Source organism: Salvelinus alpinus, chromosome 30, assembly GCF_045679555.1.
Source record: "Salvelinus alpinus chromosome 30, SLU_Salpinus.1, whole genome shotgun sequence".
NCBI lineage: Eukaryota > Metazoa > Chordata > Actinopteri > Salmoniformes > Salmonidae > Salvelinus > Salvelinus alpinus.
The window spans coordinates 45,278,312-45,299,198 of record NC_092115.1 but is presented as its reverse complement, the minus strand read 5'-3'; the positions used below and the strand labels follow the sequence as shown (position 1 = coordinate 45,299,198).

Here is a 20,887-nt window from a genome sequence, read left to right as displayed (position 1 = left end):
TTAGAACGAGTCTCCATGGAGCTTAGTTCCAATGCTTGTGCTGAAATTAGATGCACGAAACAATGCGCGAGATAAAACAGTCACATATTTATGAAATAATCCATACTTATTATTATTACCTTCTGTGTTATTTAGCTAACCTTCATTACTTCTAGTCTGTTCCTCCACTTTGGATTTCAGTTCCTCCACCTCGCTCTCACTGGCTCTCAGTCGGGCCTCCATGGCTCCCAGTTCAGTCTTCGTGTGTCTCAGCTCAACTCTCTGCTCCACCATCATGGTGTTCATCTCTCTCAGCACAGTGTGGATGTCAGTCTGGCAGGTTTGCTGGCTGTGTGTTGTGGCTGCAGCTTCCGCTCTCGGTTTGTCAACCTGAATGTCGTTCCCTCTGCTCTCTCCATCCTCATAGTCAACCTGATGGACACTGACTCCGTCTCTGTGGACCTGGGCTCCAGACAGACAGCAGTGCAGCAACACCAGCAGAGCTACCACACTCTTCATTCTCATTGCTTGATGGTGATTTCCTCTTCTTGTGGTTATTTCTGCTGTTATTGTCTCAGCTGTCCCCTTTATATCCTGTCCTCTGAAACTATAACCCGGTGATAATTGGGACACGTGCAGATATGAAGCCAAACAATAAGGTGGTAAATCAAACTGATTCACCACAAGATTAATTTTATCTGATTGGGTTCTTTTAATAACCATGCGACACAGAAAGCAGAACAAAGAATGGCAATAAGCGTATTCCACAGACACAATTAAATGAATCAACCTTTGCCTTTTGGCTGAATTTGTTATCATTTCAAGAGATTGTTTTCTAATCATTAGGTATGGGAAGTATATGAATGATGTCATCATATTTTTCATCGCAAAGGTTTAGTAGAAATGTTTCCAATCATCAAAGTTAGAGAGACACGTGCCCTCAGCAAAAACTCATATCGTGATATACAGTATCAACAAGCACCATCTGAATGAACTTTGCCTCGTGTGCACGGATGGCGGAAACGTGCACGTTTTTGGTTGAAGGTATCAGTGCTCACGTGTGCAGAAATGTGTGCGTGTATATCAGACGAGAACGTATGATAAAACGAGACTGCCACAGGTTTTTACAGGGTCTCAATGGAGGCCTTTATTCCAATTAAACAAAGAAGTCATGAACAGCAGTTAGTTTGGAAAATAATTACATTCAAAATGTGCCACTTACCAAAAATACAACTAAACTTTTAAAACCGCAGTTCATATAATAGTTCTCAGTTTGTAAAATTCCAGTAACTTTCCCCAAATTCCCAGGCTTTCCAACAATCCTGGTTTGAATGTTCCCGGAATCAGGAGGAAATTGCTGAATATCCGGAGAATCCTCCCAACAGGAATTTCTGAAAAACCTGGGAATTTTAGGAAAGTTACAGGAATTTTTCAACCCTAAACAGTTTATATAATTTTGGTGGAATGGATCTTAAATAAACATGTCTGTTTCCTCAAGTTTCTAATGGTCACCATGAAGTCGTACTTTAATTACTATCAGACATCCGTGCAACATACTTCCTGTCCATCTGTCCCCCGTCCATACACACACATTCACACACGTCGCTTACATTTATTTATTAAATGTTGCTTGCCTTATTATAATACATTTACAACCAGTCCAACGACATACACATCTGGGTACCACTTCTGTGTTTTTAATTTATCTGACTGATAGGAGAGGACTTGTTCTAAAAACCAGAGAAGCAGAGTAGTTTTGGTAGGAATGTCTGAGGTAAAACCATGAGTCAGTGGGAGCATCCCAAATGGCACCCTAGTCCCTATATAGGGCACTACCTTTGAGTAGTGTAAAACAGACTGCTTCCAGTATCTCCAGAGAGAGAGAGAGAGAGAAAAGAAGTGTGTATTTTAGAGGAGATGGGTCATTTCTGATGCGTGCTGTGGCCTTTACACAGGCACGCGAGCGCACACACAGAAATGCACACACACAGGGCTGTATTAGGAGGTAAGAGTCTACCACATAGCTCATTACATGACATACAGGTACATACAGGCTTGCGTATCTAATGGCACCCTATACCCTATTTAGTGCACTACGTTTGATGATGCACTATATAGAGAGTAGAGTACCATTTGGGACGCACAACACTCTCCCAGCTCTGTGCTTTAGAAACAGCAGAGGGAGACAAAGCCACTTTATTTACAGACATTCATGGATTCTCTAGTTGAGCCCACAGAGAGAAAGAAGAGGTGCCTGAACTAACAGCATATAGAAAATAAAGGGAAAGTGTTTTATTGCCTGAGTCCCAAATGCCACCAAATCTATTCCCTATATAGCTCACTATTTTCAGTTTTGACCAAGGCCCATAGGGCTCTGTGCAGAAGTCGTTTTGGGACGCAGACATTGTGTTGGTAGAGGAGCTGAAGGTGTCCCAGCAGACAGAGAGACCAAGCAAGAGACAGACAGACCTCTCTATACAGTCTGGTCTGCATGTCCTTAACAGGTAAATATACTGTACAGTGTAGGCTAAATACTGTCTAGTGCAGCCAGAATAGTGGATAGATAGACCCTCCCCCTGCAATACTGATGCCACTGTTGGGAGACTGAGGTTACTGAGGCCTGCCTGACAGACCCACCTTTCCTGAACATATCAAGGGTGTTAATCCACCCTAACCATAATATAGTGTCTGTCCTCTCTTCAACGCTCCATCCGGACAGTATCCTCCATTCGGCCAGTCTATCCAGGCGAGAGGCTAACTCAGGTACTGGCCATGGAAATCCAGTGTATGGACAGAAGTTGATTTTTGTATTTTTGTCTTTGGCAGAAAGTCCCACAAATCCAGCCATGGTGAGAAGAGGAGGAGGGAAGCATACATGTGTGCAGCTAAGTGCAAAGAGTCAAGTCCACCTTTGTTTTTACCATGTATTCATACAGGTTTGGTCTGTGGGGGATGGAATCTGAGGTGTGCTGTGAATGACCACGGGTTTAGAGGAAGATGAGGCTTGGGTTTGGTCTGGTTGGGCTGGGTTGAGAGCTCTGTATGGTCATGGTGGTGGTGTTCAGAGAGTAGGCCGGCGGTTGTATTCATTACCATAGACCGTAACAAACACTGATCCTGGGTCAGTTTGGCATTCTCCCCGCCAATGGTTAAGATTAGGATTGGGGGAGCGTAAGCTGGTACTAGATCTGTACACGGGGAAAAGTCGCCCCTCTGGTGTCTACCTAAAGATGCCCTCGTACTCCAGTAGGATGAGCTCCACTATCTGGTTCTGATAGACCATGTGGACCGCCATGTTCCAGGTCTCTGTCTCGGGTCTGAGCAGGGTGGGCCCGAACACTATGGCCACGCTCTGGGTCGTCATACGGTTCTCCTCGCCGTGGTCAATCACCCTGCAGACAGACGGAGAGAGACCAAGTTGTTATTTTCTTGAACCTTTATTTAACCAGGCGGTTCAATTAAACACAACTTCTTCTTCACATTGACGGCCTGGCAAGAGGTGATGAAAGTAAGTAAAAGTACAGTATGAGACACAGAGAGCGAGAGAGAGAGAGAGAGAGAGAGAGAGAGAGCGAGAGAGAGAGAGAGAGAGAGAGAGAGAGAGCGAGAGAGAGAGAGAGAGAGAGAGAGCGAGAGAGAGAGAGAGAGAGAGAGCGAGAGAGCGAGAGAGAGAGAGAGAGAGAGAGAGAGAGAGAGAGAGAGAGAGCGAGAGAGAGAGCGAGAGAGAGAGCGAGAGAGCGAGAGCGAGAGCGAGAGAGAGAGCGAGAGAGAGAGCGAGAGAGAGAGCGAGAGAGAGAGCGAGAGAGCGAGAGAGAGAGCGAGAGCGAGAGAGAGCGAGAGAGAGCGAGAGAGAGCGAGAGAGAGCGAGAGCGAGAGAGAGAGCGAGCGAGAGAGAGAGAGAGAGAGAGCGAGAGAGAGCGAGAGAGTGAGAGAGAGAGCGAGAGAGCGAGAGAGAGAGCGAGAGAGAGAGCGAGAGAGAGAGCGAGAGAGCGAGAGAGACAGAGAGAGAGCGAGATGCAGGGTTATTAGAGCCAAAGCTGTAGCATTATAGAATTGTACAGAACATATATATTTTCTAGGAATTTTGCAACCCTACTCCTGTTAGACAGTGGATCAACACGAATAAGGCTAACACAATCCGATCACATTGTAATTTAGTTCACTGTTGAAGTGTGACTTACTTCCTGAGGTGTTTGAAGAGGGCCTGCATGGTGTCCTGATTGGGTTTGGGCAACTGTTTGACCAGCTCCTTGATAGACTGGACACGCTGCACGTAGTCTGGGATCTCTGTTTAACCGGAAGACAGGACAAACGTTACAGAAGAAAATTGTCTTAGACACAGTAAAAACAACACTAAAAAGCCGTTCATGAACTAACACTCACATTTCACTTGCCCCCCCCCTAATATACGAACAAATATATAAATGCAACACGTAAAGTTTAATTCCCATGTTTCATGAGCTGAAATAAAATAACCCAGAAATGTTCCATATGCACACAAATTTATTTGCGTCACTGTTCGTGAGCATTTCTCCGTTGCCAAGATAATGCAGCCACCTTACAGGTTTGGCAAGTCAAGCAGGTGATTAAACGGCATGATCATTACACAGGTGCACCTTGTGCTGGGGCAATAAAAGGCCACTGTAAAATGTGCCGTTTTGTCACACAACACAATGCCACAGACATCTCAAGTTTTGAGGGAGGGTGCAATTGGCATGCTGACTGCAGGAATGTCCACTAGAGCTACTGCCAGAGAATTGAATGTTCATTTCTCTACCACCATTTCTCTACGTCCAACCGGCCTCGCATCCGCAGACCACGTGTAATCACGCCAACCCAGGACCTCCACATCCGGCTTCTTCCCCTGCGGGATCGTCTGAGAACAGTCAATCGGACAGCTGATGAAACTGTGGGTTTGCACAACCAAATAATATCGGGACAAACTGTCAGAAACCGTCTCAGGGAAGCTCATCTGTGTGTTCGTCGTCCTCACCAGGGTTTTGACCTGACTGCATTTCGGCGTCGTTCAGTTGGCAAATGCTCACCTTCGACTATACCGGGCAGATGGTAGACAGTGTGCACGGCGTCGTGTGGGCGAGCGGTTTTCTGATGTCAACGTTGTCAACAGAGTGCCTCATGGTGGCCGTGGGGTTATGGTAGGGGCTGGCATAAGCTATGGACAACGATCACATTTGCATTTTATTGATGGCTATTTGAACGCACAGTGACGAGATCCTGAGGCCCATTGTCCTGCCATTCATCCGCCGCCATCACCTCATGTTTCAGAAAGACAATGCACGACCCCATGCCGGATGGGACTGTTTTTCTGTACATGTCCCAGTTCTTCCATGGCCTGCTTACTCACCAGACATGTCACCCATTGAGCATGTTTGGGATGCTCTGGATCAACGTGTACGACAGCGTGTTCCAGCAATATCCAGCAACTTCGCACAGCCATTGAAGAGGAGTGGGACAAGATTCCAACGAACACAATCAACTACACGCGAAGAAGATGTGCCGCACTGCGTGAGGCAAACGGTCCCACCTAGCTATCTTAAGACGAATGCAGTTGCTCTGGGTCTGCGTACCCACATCCATACCCATTTTAATATGATATCTGAGTGAGACTGACTAACAAAAGCAATGGGGGGCCCCCCAGCCGGTAATTCGACCATGATAACACGTTTAGATAGCTAGGACCTAAACTAACTTAGCAATCCGAAAAATGCTAGCTGACATGGTCAAATTGACTGACTATCGGTGACTGACATAAGAGAAAAATTGCTGATGCGCGAGAACATTTCTAAATTGCACTTTGTGTATGGGGGGGGGGGGGGATTGATCCGAGGGCCTTCAAAAGGGGATCAGTTGCCCACCCATGATCTAATAACTCAATGACATGTATGCCATGTATTTGCAGGAGTAACAACCTTCCTTCGTCAACACTGAGTAATAGCACACTCGTAATGTCGCTAAAGAATGATAAATGAAGGAACATTTTCAATTCAAGGAACAGTGTACTCACTGATGGCATTGACAAAGTCATGGAATAAGTTGTACGTGAAGAGCGGTTCAGGTAGCTCTCTAAAGAACATCTTCAATGCGCCCGTAGTCACGTGGATGTCTTCCCATTTTCCCTCCTCGAGGTCCACCTTCTCATCTACACACACACACACAAACAGATAAAGACACAGGGTTATTCAGTGTAGTACGTAGTGTGTACGCTATAGGTACAAGTATACAGGCTTGCAGTTAGAGTTGTACAATTCTGGTAACTTTCCTAAAATCTCCAGAAGTCCTGGTTGGAGGGAACAAGCAGGAAATCCTGAATACTCTAACCGGGACTTCTGGGAAAACCAGGAGCTTTTGTGGTAAAGTTACCAGAACATTGCAAGCCTAGTTGCAGTATACAGAGAGAGAGAGGACAGTAGCAGTAGTACCTACCATGATTGACAGCGAAGCGTAGTTTCTGGATGACCGCCAGATTCCCACTCACTCTGTACAGCCCGTCCACATTCAGAGCTGCAGGCAGAGGAACACACAGGAGCACCGTCGTCACACAAACGTTGGCAGTAGCCCAATTGTTTGCATTGTTTTAGCTTTCCCTCATGGATATGCAAACTCAACATAGGCCTTAAATTTCACTCTATCTACCAGGCACTCTTTCTGTTCAGACTGCCTGGTAAGCCTTTCTTTTTCCTGCTAATATCATCACACCATCAGAATGAGAGACAACCGACAGACAGACAGACACAGGAGCACACGGTAACGCCTGTTGTGGCGTTATAACACGTTATGACGCGGTCATAACCATGTCATAACCTGTCATAACAGCTGACATAACCAGTCATAATATGGTCATAGCACTGTCATGACACATATATTTACGCCTGTTGTGTGACATATATTGTGTTATTTTATGGCTGGTTATGACACCTGCCTGAGAGCGTCAAAAACACACATTTATTCAAATGCATTTCTTCCCTGCCAAGAGGTTTCCTTTCATTTGAAAGTTTGTTTGTTAAGTCCTTTGTTGTTGTAATTAAATCTTTAGTTGTTTTTTTTCCATCATATTTTAAATAACTTTAAGAAAATACACTGTATGACTCTGTTATAAAGCATTATGACCATCATAATCATACAAGCCAGATAAGGGTATGTACGGGACGGGCCTATGTCAGTTATCAGTCATAAAGAAGAGGTCTTTATCCTGCTCCTGAAACCTGATCTTGCATTCATCCTGGCCATCAGCAACACAGCATTGGGGTAGGTACATGTCTGACGTCAATGTGTGCGCAATTACAATGGTAATTTAATATGGACCATTTCAGAAAATGTTATATAACATAAAAATACTATTGACAAGTAGGCTATAGAGTAATGGAATGTTGGTAGGTTCTATGTGTTTTGACACTTACGTCGGTGTGTCATGACAGTGTTATGACCATATTACGACAGGTTATGACACGTTACGCCAGCTGTTCTGACATATTATGATAGCGTTAGGGGTCGAGTGAAGTGTTACCGAGCACACATACCATTGTTTTCCACGTGGTCGATGCACATCGTGACGAAACTTGGCACGGATGCGTTCTCTCCCTGACAGAGGTCACTCAGACTGCAGCCAAACACCTGGTCTGAGACACACGGACAGGGAAAGGGTTGTTGTTATAGAGGTCCAAAGTACTCCGCTACTGAAAACAAAGGCTCTTCTATCTTTAACACAACAACTCAATGGCACGGATTTAGGTTGCCATTGCCAAAATGGAGTCCTGATTGTGCACGTGTGGTAAAGTTCTCTGCTTTAGAAATAGAATCACTAGAGTGGACATCACCATGTCAGCTATACTGAGCGTATCAGGGTTGGGGTCAATTTGAAATTCATGAATTTAATTCAATTCGACCCACACATTGAAATTTGAATTGGCTACACCCCACAGGAAGCAGATTAATTAAAATAAGTCGAATTTAATTCAAACCAATTCAACTGAGACATGACACTCATTCTTTTTACAAATATTTTGCCATTTGTACCTGCCACTTCTTAATAAAGAAAACAGATACCCTTTGCAAATATTAGTTTGATTCTAATTTAATGATGTCAAACCGGATTTTGTTTGTATTTTTGTCATTAGATGTTAGGTTGTTACCTTACATTCTGGAGTGTTTGATAATGCATTCTGGGAAATATTTAAAAAACAACAACATCTAAGTGAATAATGAATTATTATAGACAACCTACAAAATTATCTTACAATATTTCCAGACCACTGTAATTATTTAAAACTTTAAAATAATTAATTAAATTCTACTTTATTTAATTCAAATTAAATTCTGCTTCCTGTGGGGTGTGGCCAATTAAAATTAAAGAATTAAAATTGAAAGACCAATTTTCAACTCAATTCAGAATTGACCCCAACCCTGGAGTGTACGCATAAGACGCAGTCAACTTGCTTTGGTCTGAGAGGCTATTCCCATTCTAGCATTTCTATTTCTATGGTTCAGTGCTCCCATTCTAGCATTTCTATTTCTATGGTTCAGTGCTGTCTCTCTGTAATACCTTTGATGTAGCCCTTGTCTCTGACGGCTTGCAGAGTGGGTCTGCGTGTGAGGAACTTCATAAGTTTGTGTCTGGTCTTCTTGTCATCTGATGTGTCCATACTGGTGGAACTCTTCATGGCTGCAGACCAATGAGAATAGAAGTTCAGATGACACATTTACTGCTAACTCTAGAAACACCGACAGGTTTCATGGCTATAGACTGATAACAATGGGATTTTACCATATTATTAACAACTTAACACAATAAATGATCATCAACATCTTCTGTAGACAAATAACAATGGGAGATGACTTAACACACTGATACGCATGATGATCACCAATAACATCATTGGTAGACAAAGATTAACGATCTCAAACATACATGAGGGTTTGGGTTAGGGTAACAGACAGGCAGAGACAGACAGGCTGCACTAACCTCTGCTCTTAGAGTCTCGGTGATCTTTCTCCTTGTCTTGTTTCTCAGCTCCAGGAGACTCTGGCATGTCCTCCTCTATGGCCTCATCTGACTCCCAGGTCTACAGTGTGGTAGGTAACACACACACACACACAGGGAAACAAGAAGGGGACAGTCAGAAACAGGTAGGCTACCTTTGGGCTGGCAATACCATCAAGGCCCAATGACTAAACATGCCAACTCCGCCACTTAGTGGATATATGTGGAACTGAATCAAGAATTTCAAGATTATTTCAATTTCAAGGTGACAAACATTCTGATGAATCAGATTTGTGTCGTGTGTGTGCGTGTGCGTTGTGTGTGTGTTTGTGTAGACTCACGTGTGTGCTGATGGTGTCCGTCAGTGCTCTGTACCAGTCATTGATGAAACTGTCATTCTCTGACTGGATCAGCAGCTCCGTGCCCTGACGGGTTTTCAGCTGCAGGAGGAGACAAATACGTTTTTTAAAAGCAAGACATTAAATCCTCCCTGTCATCATTCATGTTCTATACACGTGGTGCTACCATTGTCTGAGGCACTGCTATTGCCTTAATAAAATTGCCCCAAGGGGACATATTCAATCAGCTTTATTATTATTATAATTTATTTATTTAACATTTATTTAACTAGGCAAGTCAGTTGAGAGCAAATTCTTATTTACAATGACTGCCCCTTGTTCAGTGGCAGGGGCTTCAGGGGCAGAACGACAGATTTTTACCTTGTCAGCTCGGGGATTCGATCCAGCAACCTTTTGGTTACTGGCCCAACGCTCTAACCACTAGGCTACCTGCCGCCCCCCGTTTGAATTTTGTGTAGGAGCTCACTCACCTCTATAACATGCTTCTTGCTGGATTTGTCTTTGGAAGCCCACTCTATAGATCCTCCTCTCAGGTCCACAGTAAACTCTGGCTTGGACTGGATGCCTCCAAACTACAGGGAGAAACAAGTACACGACATGACCAAAAGTATGTGGACAAAAAGTTTGCTCGTCAAACATCTCATTCCAAAATCATTGGCATTAATATGGAGTTGGTCCCCCCTTTGCTGCTATACCAGCCTCCACTCTTCTGGGAAGGCTTTTCACTAGATGTTGGAATATTGTTGCGGGGACTTGCTTCCATTCAGCCACAAGAGCATTGATGTTGGGCGATTAGGCCTGTAGGCCTGGCTCACAGTCGGCGTTCCAATTCAGGTCAGGGCTCTGTGCAGGCAAGTCAAGTTCTTCCACACCGATCTCGACAAACCATTTCTGTATGGACCTCGCTTTGTGCACGTGGGCATTGTCATGCTGAAACAGGAAAGGGCCTTCCCCAAACTGTTGCCACAAAGTTGGAAGCACAGAACCTTCTAGAATGTCATTGTATGCTGTAGCGTTAAGATTGAAATTTACTGGAACTAAGGGGCCTAGCCCGAACTATGAAAAACAGTCCCAGATCATTATTCCTCCTCCACCAAACTGTAGAGTTGGTACCATGCATTCGGGCAGATAGCGTTCTCCTGGCATCCGCCAAACCCAGATTCGTCCGTCGGACTGCCAGATGGTGGCAAGCTTTACACCACTTCAGCCGATGCTTGGCATTGCGCATGTTGATCTTAGGCTTGTGTGCGGCTGCTCGGCCATGGAAACACATTTCATAAAGCTTCCGACGAACAGTTCTTGTGCTGACGTTGCTTCCAGAGGCAGTTTGGAACTTGGTAGTGAGCATTGCAACCGAGGACAAACTCGGGGGTCCCGTTCTGTGAGCTTGTGTGGCCTACCCCTTTGCGTCTGAGCCGTTGATGCTCCGAGACGTTTCAACTTCACAATAACAGCAATTACAGTTGACCAGGGCAGCTCTAGCAGGGCAGAAAATGTATGAACTGACTTGTTGGAAAGGGGGCATCCTATGACAGTACAAAGTTGAAAGTGACTGAGCTCTTCAGTACGGCCATTTTACTGCCAATGGTTGTCTATGGAGATGGCATGGCTGTGTGCAAAATGTTATACAACTGTCAGCAACGGGTGTGGCGGAAATAGACGAATCGACTAATTTGAAGGGGTGTCCACATGCTTTTGTATACATAGTGAAGAAACACACACAACACCACAGTGTGGTGTCAATGGAGTTTGTCAATCCCACTGGCAATCCAGTGTTTTTGGTGAGATATTACTGAGATAATGTTGTATCTACATTAGAGTTTGTCATCTACTACTTAACAACAGGTGCATCATTGAGATTTTATATATACATATATATACAGTGAGGGAAAAAAGTATTTGATCCCCTGCTGATTTTGTACGTTTGCCCACTGACAAAGAAATGATCAGTCTATAATTTTAATGGTAGGTTTATTTGAACAGTGAGAGACAGAATATCAACAAAAAAATCCAGAAAAACGCATGTCAAAAATGTTATGAATTGATTTGCATTTTAATGAGGGAAATAAGTATTTGACCCCTCTGCAAAACATGACTTAGTACTTGGTGGCAAAACCCTTGTTGGCAATCACAGAGGTCAGACGTTTCTTGTAGTTGGCCACCAGGTTTGCACACATCTCAGGAGGGATTTTGTCCCACTCCTCTTTGCAGATCTTCTTCAAGTCATTAAGGTTTCGAGGCTGACGTTTGGCAACTCGAACCTTCAGCTCCCTCCACAGATTTTCTATGGGATTAAGGTCTGGAGACTGGCTAGGCCACTCCAGGACCTTAATGTGCTTCTTCTTGAGCCACTCCTTTGTTGCCTTGGCCGTGTGTTTTGGGTCATTGTCATGCTGGAATACCCATCCACGACCCATTTTCAATACCCTGGCTGAGGGAAGGAGGTTTTCACCCAAGATTTGACGGTACATGGCCCCGTCCATCGTCCCTTTGATGCGGTGAAGTTGTCCTGTCCCTTTAGCAGAAAAACACCCCCAAAGCATAATGTTTCCACCTCCATGTTTGACGGTGGGGATGGTTTCTTGGGGTCATAGGCAGCATTCCTCCTCCTCCAAACACGGCAAGTTGGGTTGATGCCAAAGAACTCCATTTTGGTCTCATCTGACCACAACACGTTCACCCAGTTGTCCTCTGAATCATTCAGATGTTCATTGGCAAACTTCAGACGGGCATGTATATGTGCTTTCTTGAGCAGGGGGACCTTGCGGGCGCTGCAGGATTTCAGTCCTTCACGGCATAGTGTGTTACCAATTGTTTTCTTGATGACTATGGTCCCAGCTGCCTTGAGATCATTGACAAGATCCTCCTGTGTAGTTCTGGGCTGATTCCTCACCGTTCTCATGATCATTGCAACTCCACGAGGTGAGATCTTGCATGGAGCCCCAGGCTGAGGGAGATTGACAGTTCTTTTGTGTTTCTTCCATTTGCGAATAATCACAGAAACTGTTGTCACCTTCTCACCAAGCTGCTTGGCGATGGTCTTGTAGCCCATTCCAGCCTTGTGTAGGTCTACAATCTTGTCCCTGACATCCTTGGAGAGCTCTTTGGTCTTGGCCATGGTGGAGAGTTTGGAATCTGATTGATTGATTGCTTCTGTGGACAGGTATCTTTTATACAGGTAAGAAACTGAGATTAGGAGCACTCCCTTTAAGACTGTGCTCCTAATCTCCGTTCGTTACCTGTATGAAAGACACCTGGGAGCCAGAAATCTTTTTGATTGAGAAGGGGTCAAATACTTATTTCCCTCATTAAAATGCAAATCAATTTATAACATTTTTGACATGCATTTTTCTGGATATTTTTGTTGTTATTCTGTCTCTCACTGTTCAAATAAACCTACCATTAAAATTATAGACTGATAATTTCTTTGTCAGTGGGCAAACGTACAAAATCAGCAGGGGATCAAATACTTTTTTCCCTCACTGTATACATATACAGTGGGGCAAAAAAGTATTTAGTCAGCCACCAATTGTGCAAGTTCTCCCACTTAAAAAGATGAGAGAGGCCTGTAATTTTCATCATAGGTACACTTCAACTATGACAGACAAAATGAGAAAAAAAAATCCAGAAAATCACATTGTAGGATTTTTAATGAATTTATTTGCAAATTATGGTGGAAAATAAGTATTTGGTCAATAACAAAAGTTTATCTCAATACTTTGTTGGCAATGACAGAGGTCAAACGTTTTCTGTAAGTCTTCACAAGGTTTTCACACACTGTTGCTGGTATTTTGGCCCATTCCTCCATGCAGATCTCCTCTAGAGCAGTGATGTTTTGGGGCTGTTGCTGGGCAACACGGACTTTCAACTCCCTCCAAAGATTTTCTATGGGGTTGTTTACATACACTTAGGTTGGAGTCATTAAAACTCGTTTTTAAACCACTCCACAAATTTCTTGTTAACAAACTACAGTTTTGGCAAGTCGATTGGGACATCTACTTTGTGCATGACACAATTAATTTTTCCAGCAATTGTTAACAGACAGATTAGTGCACTTATAACTCACTGTATCACAATTCCAGTGGGTCAGAAGTTTACGTACACTAAGTAGACTGTGCCTTTAAACAGCTTGGAAAATTCCAGAAAAGGATGTCAATGCTTTAGAAGCTTCTGATAGGCTAATTGACATCATTTGAGTCAATTGGAGGTGTACCTGTGGATGTATTTAAAGGCCTACCTTCAAACGCAGTGACTATTTGCTTGACATCATTCAAAAGAAATCAGCCAAGACCTCAGAAAAAAAATTGGAGACCTCCACATGTCTGGTTCAACCTTGGGAGCAATTTCCAAACGCCTGAGGGTACCACGTTCATCTGTACAAACAATAGTACGCAAGTATAAACATCATGGGACCACGCAGCTGTCATACCGCTCAGGAAGGAGACGCGTTCTGTCTCCTAGAGATGAACGTACTTTGGTGCGAAAAGTGCAAATCAATCCCAGAACAACAGCAAAGGACTTTGTGAAGATGCTGGAGGAAACAGGTACAAAAGTATCTATATTCACAGTAAAACAAGTCCTATATCAACATAACCTGAAAGGCCTCTCAGCAAGGAAAAAGACACTGCTCCAAAACCGCCATAAAAAAACAGACTATCGTTTGCAACTGCACATGGGGATAAAGATCGTACTTTTTGGAGAAATGTCCTTAAGTCTGATGAGACAAAAATAGAACTGTTTGGCCATAATTACTATCGTTATGTTTGGAGGAAAAAGGGAGAGGCTTGCAAGCCGAAGAACACCATCCCAACCGTGAAGCACGGGGGTGGCAGCATCATGTTGTTGAGGTGCTTTGCTGCAGGAGGGACTGGTGCACTTCACAAAATAGATGGCATCATGAGGATGGGAAATGTGGATATATTGAAGCAACATCTCAAGACATCAGTCAGGAAGTTAAAGCTTGGTTGCAAATGGGTCTTCCAAATGGACAATGACCCCAAGCATACTTCCAAAGTTGTGGCAAAATGTGTTAAGGACAACAAAGTCAATGTATTGGAGTGGCCATCACAAAGCCCTGACCTCAATCCTGTAGAACATTTGTGTGCAGAACTGAAAAAGCGTGTGCGAGCAAGGAGGCCTACAAACCTGACTCAGTTACACCAGCTCTGTCAGGAGGAATGAGACAAAATGTACTTATTGTGGGAAGCTTGTGGAAGGCTACCCAAAACGTTTGCTACCAAATACTACCAAATGCTAACAAATACTAATTGAGTGTATGTAAACTTCTGACCCAATGGGAATGTGAAGAAAGAAATAAAAGCTGAAATAAATAATTCTCTCTACTATTATGCTGACATTTCACATTCTTAAAATAAAGTGGTGATCCTAACTGACCTAGACAGGGAATTTTTACTAGGATTAAATGTCAGGAATTGTGAAAAACTGAGTTTAAATGTATTTGGCTGAGGTGTATGTAAACTTCCGACTTCAACTGTACATATATATACAGTACCAGTCAAAAGTTTGGACACACCTACTCATTCAAGGGTTTTTCTTTATTTTTACTATTTTCTACATTGTAGAATAATAGTGAAGACATCAAAACTATGAAATAACACATATGGAATCATGTAGTAACCAAAAAAGTGGTAAACAAATCAAAATATAATTATTTTCATAGTTTTGATGTCATCACTATTGTTCCACAATATAGAAAATAGTACAAATAAAGAAAAACCCTGGAATGAGTAGGTGTGTCCAAACTTTTGACTGGTATATATATATATATCTTTAAAATAAAGTATATTATGACCTCTTTAAGTCCTCATTTGGACTAATCTTCCAAGAGTCCTTAAACATTAAAATACAATTTATAATACAATCACATTTGCACATAAACTCAGCAAAAAAAGAAACGTCCTCTCACTGTCAATTGCGTTTATTTTCAGCAAACTTAACGTGTAAATATTTGTATGAACATAATGATTCAACAACTGAGACATAAACTGAACAAGTTCCACAGACATGTGACTAACAGAAATGGGATAATTTGTCCCTAAACAAAGGTGGGGGGGGGGTCAAAATCAAAAGTAACATTCAGTATCTGGTGTGGCCACTAGCTGCATTAAGTACTGCAGTGCATCTCCTCCTCATGGACTGCACCAGATTTGCCAGTTCTTGCTGTGAGATGTTACCACACTCTTCCACCAAGGCACCTGGACATTTCTGGGGGGAATGGCCCTAGCCCTCACCCTCCGATCCAACAGGTCACAGACGTGCTCAATGGGATTGAGATCCGGAGTCTTTGCTGGCCATGGCAGAACACTGACATTCCTGTCTTGCTGGAAATCACGCACAGAACGAGCCTTATGGCTGGTGGCATTGTCATGCTGGAGGGTCATGTCAGGATGAGCCTGCAGGAAGGGTACCACATGAGGGAGGAGGATGTCTTCCCTGTAACGCACAGCTTTGAGATTGCCTGCAATGACAACAAGCTCAGTCCGATGATGCTGTGACACACCGCCCCAGACCATGACGGACCCTCCACCTTCAAATGGATCCCACTCCAGAGTACAGGCCTCGGTGTAACGCTCATTCCTTCGACGATAAACGCGGATCCGACCATCACCACTGGTGAGACAAAACCGCGACTCGTCAGTGAAGAGCACTTTTTGCCAGTCCTGTCTGGTCCAGCGATGGTGGGTTTGTGCCCATAGGCGACGTTGTTGCCTGGGATGTCTGGTGAGGACCTGCCTTACAACAGGCCTACAAGCCCTCAGTCCAGCCTCTCTCAGCCTATTGCGGACAGTCTGAGCACTGATGGAGGGATTGTGCGTTCCTGGTGTAACTCAGGCAGTTGTTGCCATCCTGTACCTGTCCTGCAGGTGTGATGTTCGGATGTACCAATCCTGTGCAGGTGTTGTTGCAGTGGCAGACCACGTGTGAGGACGATCAGCTGTCCGTCCTGTCTCCCTGTAGCGCTGTCTTAGGTGTCTCACAGTACGGACATTGCAATTTATTGCCCTGGCCACATCTGCAGTCCTCATGCCTCCTTGCAGCATGCCTAAGGCACGTTCACGCTGATGAGCAGGGACCCTGGGCATCTTTCTTTTGGTGTTTTTCAGAGTCAGTAGAAAGGCCTCTTTAGTGTCCTAAGTTTTCATAAATGTGACCTTAATTGCCTACCGTCTGTAAGCTGTTAGTGTCTTAACGACCGTTCCACAGGTGCATGTTCATGAATAGTTTATGGTTCATTGAACAAGCATGGGAAACAGTGTTTAAACCCATAACAATGAAGATCTGTGAAGTTATTTCGATTTTTACAAATTATCTTTGAAAGGGACGTTTCTTTTTTGCTGAGTTTATAACACACTGTTAAAAACAACAGACATACAGTAATACACTGACATATTGACCAGATAAATACTCTAGCAGTTTGAAAAGATAGATTGATTACTTCATCGACCATAGTCCTGCACAACCATCCAATGTATTATATTTAAATGGTTCTAAAGGATGGTTTGAATTTATATATTGAAAAGTTTCTGGTTTGCTCAGATACAATTATTCCATTTCTTTATTACTCTAAATCGAAATGTTATTTTACGCATTTCTCTTTTCTGCTTATATACAGTAGTACACTACTTTAGACCAGACAGGGTGGGGCTTGACCACCGAGAGCCTCCAGTTGCCTAGCAGCGAGAGTAGCAGCTCAGCGAAGGAGGAGCCACCAAGGTACAATTGGCCGAGCGTCGTCCGGGTTAGGGTTTGGCCGGGGTAGGCAGTCATTGTAAATAAGAATTTGTTCTTAAATGACTAGTTTAATAAAGGTTAAATAAAAAGACACAAATTTAAAAAAAGGTATTATGGCTTGCTGTAGAGAGGGGTAAATTGCCATGTCAGAGGGTCTATTCCTGTTCTACTCTATTTCTAACGGTTTGAACACTCGAGTGTAGAGTACAGTAGCAGATTGACACTACTCACCCAGCTGGTCCCGCCCCCCTGGCTTTTAGTGAATAGTAGCGAGGAGCCCCGGAGGACTGTCCAGGACGACGTCCAATTTTTCCTGTAAACACACACACACACACAATCCTACATCATTCAGGCTGAGGCCACACAGAGACGTATAAAGAAAACATCTGAATTTATCATTGTCAGAATTTGTCTGTCAAAAGTTACACTTATGTCAACGTTTTTTATTTTTTATTTTTACAGACAATCATGTCAGTTGTCCGTCATCCGTCAACGGATGACCCCCATTGAAAGACGATTGGCTCAAGCCGAAATTTCGGACACAAAATCTATTTTTGCTTTGGGGCAAAAACTTCATATCATACATGTTATTTCAGCTCAACAAACAGTCCACGTTGTGTTGCTTTGACCAGCAGTTAGTCAATATGTGCAGGAACTCCTGGTCCTCTTCCTAAAACAGTACTACTCACCGCACTTTCTTGCCATGCTCAGTGATCTTGGTCACGTTAAGAAGACCACACTTCTCTGAAGGCTGCAGAGAAACAAAGAGACACATCATCACCACACGTAGACAGGGCCAGACACGACTGACAGGGGGGGAAAAAGACAAGACACATTCTCTGTCACAAATTACACCCTATTTCCTATATAGTGCACTACTTTTGACCAAAAGGCACACAGACATACAACAAAGCAGCCCAAACAAACAGCCCAAACCAGAGAGACTGAAGGAAAGAGGAGACAAGAACGCAGAAACTTTAGTATGACTGAAATCACGCAGTGAAACCACAGCAAGACAACACTTAATAGGTTCCCCACAGTCTGGTCTGTGATACATTGTTACAGTCACCACCACCACTAGTTGGTTCCAATACAGGTAGAATATTTACAGAGTCACCAGTAAAGACAGCAGAGCAAAGTCATTTGACAATTCAGGCACAACAAGAGACCAGAGTTTCTACAGATGTTCTACCATTTTCTATGAAAATTGACATCAGTCGACCACACAGTAGAATAGAAGACAGAAGAGGAGCACAGAGGGAAGGCCACACTACAGGAGAGGAGAGAGAGAGGGGGATACTAACAGAGGTGGGGGGCTTGAGGGACGAGGGGTCTGAGGAGTCAGAGTCAGGAGAGCCGGGGACCTTGGGGCCCAACGCAGCATCCTAGTGATGAGAATGACAACACAATCTAAGAACTACTGAGTACGACAGAGGGATGTTCCAGAAAGCACGATCAATAAGTTAGCCGGCTAACTCTCCTAAATATTCTGAAATAGCTGGCTTGAAATTAGCACGATATAATTAACTTGACAACTAACAACACATACCCGTATTCAAGATTGTATTTTAAAATGTAACCAGAAAATGAAGATATATACAGTATCTGATTGCTTTTCAAAGTTAGCTGGCTAAGTTAATGATCCTGCTTTCTGGAACAGCCCCAGAGACAGCTACAGAAGTAAACCAACACATGGTTACATGGACATGGAGATAGATAGTTAAGGACAGATAGAGTTGTTGAATGTTGTCAAGTATTCTTTCAAAATTACATAATTAAACCATGCAATGAATATATTTAGATTGAACCTGAAATCAAACTACTAACTGAGGGAAAGGAAAGGTTGATATCGCCATGCTTACGTCGACACTACATATATTATTGTAGAGAAGTGATTATAGATTATATGATATATTATTATAGAAGTGATCAATGGGTCATCATTAAATATCATATCGTATTTCAGATAAATAGGAAATAACAGGAGGAAAGTGCACTCGGCGGCAGCAGCAAGCTCGGAACGTGATAGGCCTGATTGGATGAAGGTATAATTTGATTAGATGAAGGATAGTGATCCTTCTCGCTCTCTGTGATTAACAAGCAAGGTGATTGGCTGCTGCGATTGGAGGGTGTAGGGGCACTGACTTTTGTCTGTCTGTAAGGGTGGGGGCGGCCAGTTGTTTTTGATGAGTCACTGCAGAACAGAATCATGAGTCTACAACTACCCCCTCCCATTCACATCATGATCGTGTTCCAAATGGCACCCTATCGGGGAGGCAGGTAGCCTAGTGGTTAGAGCGTTGGGCCAGTAACCGAAAGGTTGCTGGATCAAATCCCTGAGCTGACAAGGTACAAATCTGTCGTTCTGCCCCTGAACAAGGCAGTTAACCCACTGTTCCTAGGCTGTCATTGTAAATAAGAATTTGTTCTTAACTGACTTGCCTAGTTAAATAAAAGTTCAATTTTAAAAAAGTGCATTACTTTTGACAAGGGCCCTGGTGCCATTTGGGACTCAAGACGACAACTACACCTCACATTCACATAATAAACAAACTCACTAGACAAGATACCTCAGAGACTAGAAATGTGACCTATAATGAAACACATTTTTTGGGGCATCTCACCTTGTCGTTGGTGTCCAGTACGTAGGTGCTGTGTCTCCACTTGGTCAGGACGATGGGCGCTACATGCTTCCTGTCCAGACTGCGGCTCTTAGGGGTGTCTCCTCCGCCCGGCAGGAGAGGAGGGGAGTGGTTGTACTGCAGAGAGAGAGAGAGAGAGAGAGAGAGAGAGAGAGAGAGAGAGAGAGACAGAGACAGAGACAGAGACAGAGACAGAGACAGAGACAGAGACAGAGACAGAGAGAGAGAGAGAGAGAGAGAGAGAGAGAGAGAGGACAAACATCATACAGAGGTACTAATAAACATGAACACTTTCAACGAGAAAGACAAACCTATATGAAACCAATAAGCGTAACTATGTTTGGGGACAAGCAACCAGCCCAAACTATTATACTAATGCTGTGTTCATAACCAACTGGGAAGGTGGAAATTACCAGTTGTGAAGTTGTAAATACCAGTTGCATGCATTCACGTGCTTTGAACTCATTGAGAAACGCAGATTGGATCCCAGGCTATGTCGCAGCCGGCCGCGACCGGGAGACCCATGAGGCCACGCACAATTGGCCCAGCGTCATACGGGTTAGGGGAGGGTTTGGCCGGCCGGGATGTCCTCGTCCCATCGCGCCCTAGCAACTCGTGGCGGGCCGGGCGCACGCACGCTGACACAGTCGCCAGTTGTACAGTGTTTCCTCCGACACATTGGAGCGGCTGGCTTCCGGGTTAAGCGAGCAGTGTGTCAAGAAGCAGTGTGGCTTGGCAGGGAGGATGTTTCGGAGGATGCGTGGCTCTCGACCTTCGTCTCTCCTGAGTCCGTACGGGAGTTGGAGCAATGGGACAAGACGAACTACCAATTGGATACCATGAAAATTGGGGAGAAAAAGGGGTAAAAAGTACACCAAAAAAATCTAAGAGAAGCGGATATTGGTAATGGCCAACAAGCTGCGTCAACCATAAGCAAAAAGTACAGCTACCATGCCTGTAAACAAATGACAGTGTTTAAAAAAACGTATTAATAGATAGCTTTTTATAAATAATGTTTGGTTTTTGCATTTAACGACAGAAAATGCTGTTATGGAGGCCATTTCCTTGTTAGGTGACGTCAGAGGTCACCATGTGGGAGAAGTCGGAGCTCGGGGATGATAGACGAGTTCCCCACGAGTAATTACCAGTCGGAGGTG

The 20,887-nt window shown here is 43.8% G+C and overlaps 1 protein-coding gene across 5 annotated transcripts in view; it reads right to left on the bottom strand.

Annotated features, from left to right (window-relative positions):
• Window positions 1-1,100: 1,100 nt before the first annotated feature.
• Window positions 1,101-20,887, bottom strand: part of LOC139559716 (rho GTPase-activating protein 12-like) — a 131,979-nt gene continuing 112,192 nt past the window's right edge. For 3 of the 5 annotated variants that reach the window (XM_071375954.1, XM_071375958.1, XM_071375956.1), the window contains 13 exons: window positions 19,713-19,847; window positions 18,393-18,473; window positions 17,778-17,839; window positions 17,320-17,401; window positions 9,807-9,908; window positions 9,319-9,417; window positions 8,960-9,059; window positions 8,540-8,659; window positions 7,518-7,616; window positions 6,424-6,501; window positions 6,005-6,139; window positions 4,161-4,266; window positions 1,101-3,371 (listed from right to left, as the gene is read on the bottom strand). In XM_071375954.1, coding sequence (XP_071232055.1) covers window positions 3,200-3,371; window positions 4,161-4,266; window positions 6,005-6,139; window positions 6,424-6,501; window positions 7,518-7,616; window positions 8,540-8,659; window positions 8,960-9,059; window positions 9,319-9,417; window positions 9,807-9,908; window positions 17,320-17,401; window positions 17,778-17,839; window positions 18,393-18,473; window positions 19,713-19,847 — 1,371 coding nt within the window. In that variant the 3' untranslated portion in view covers window positions 1,101-3,199. The remainder of the gene's footprint in view (window positions 3,372-4,160; window positions 4,267-6,004; window positions 6,140-6,423; window positions 6,502-7,517; window positions 7,617-8,539; window positions 8,660-8,959; window positions 9,060-9,318; window positions 9,418-9,806; window positions 9,909-17,319; window positions 17,402-17,777; window positions 17,840-18,392; window positions 18,474-19,712; window positions 19,848-20,887) is intronic. The other 2 variants (XM_071375957.1, XM_071375959.1) reach the window with 1 other exon arrangement.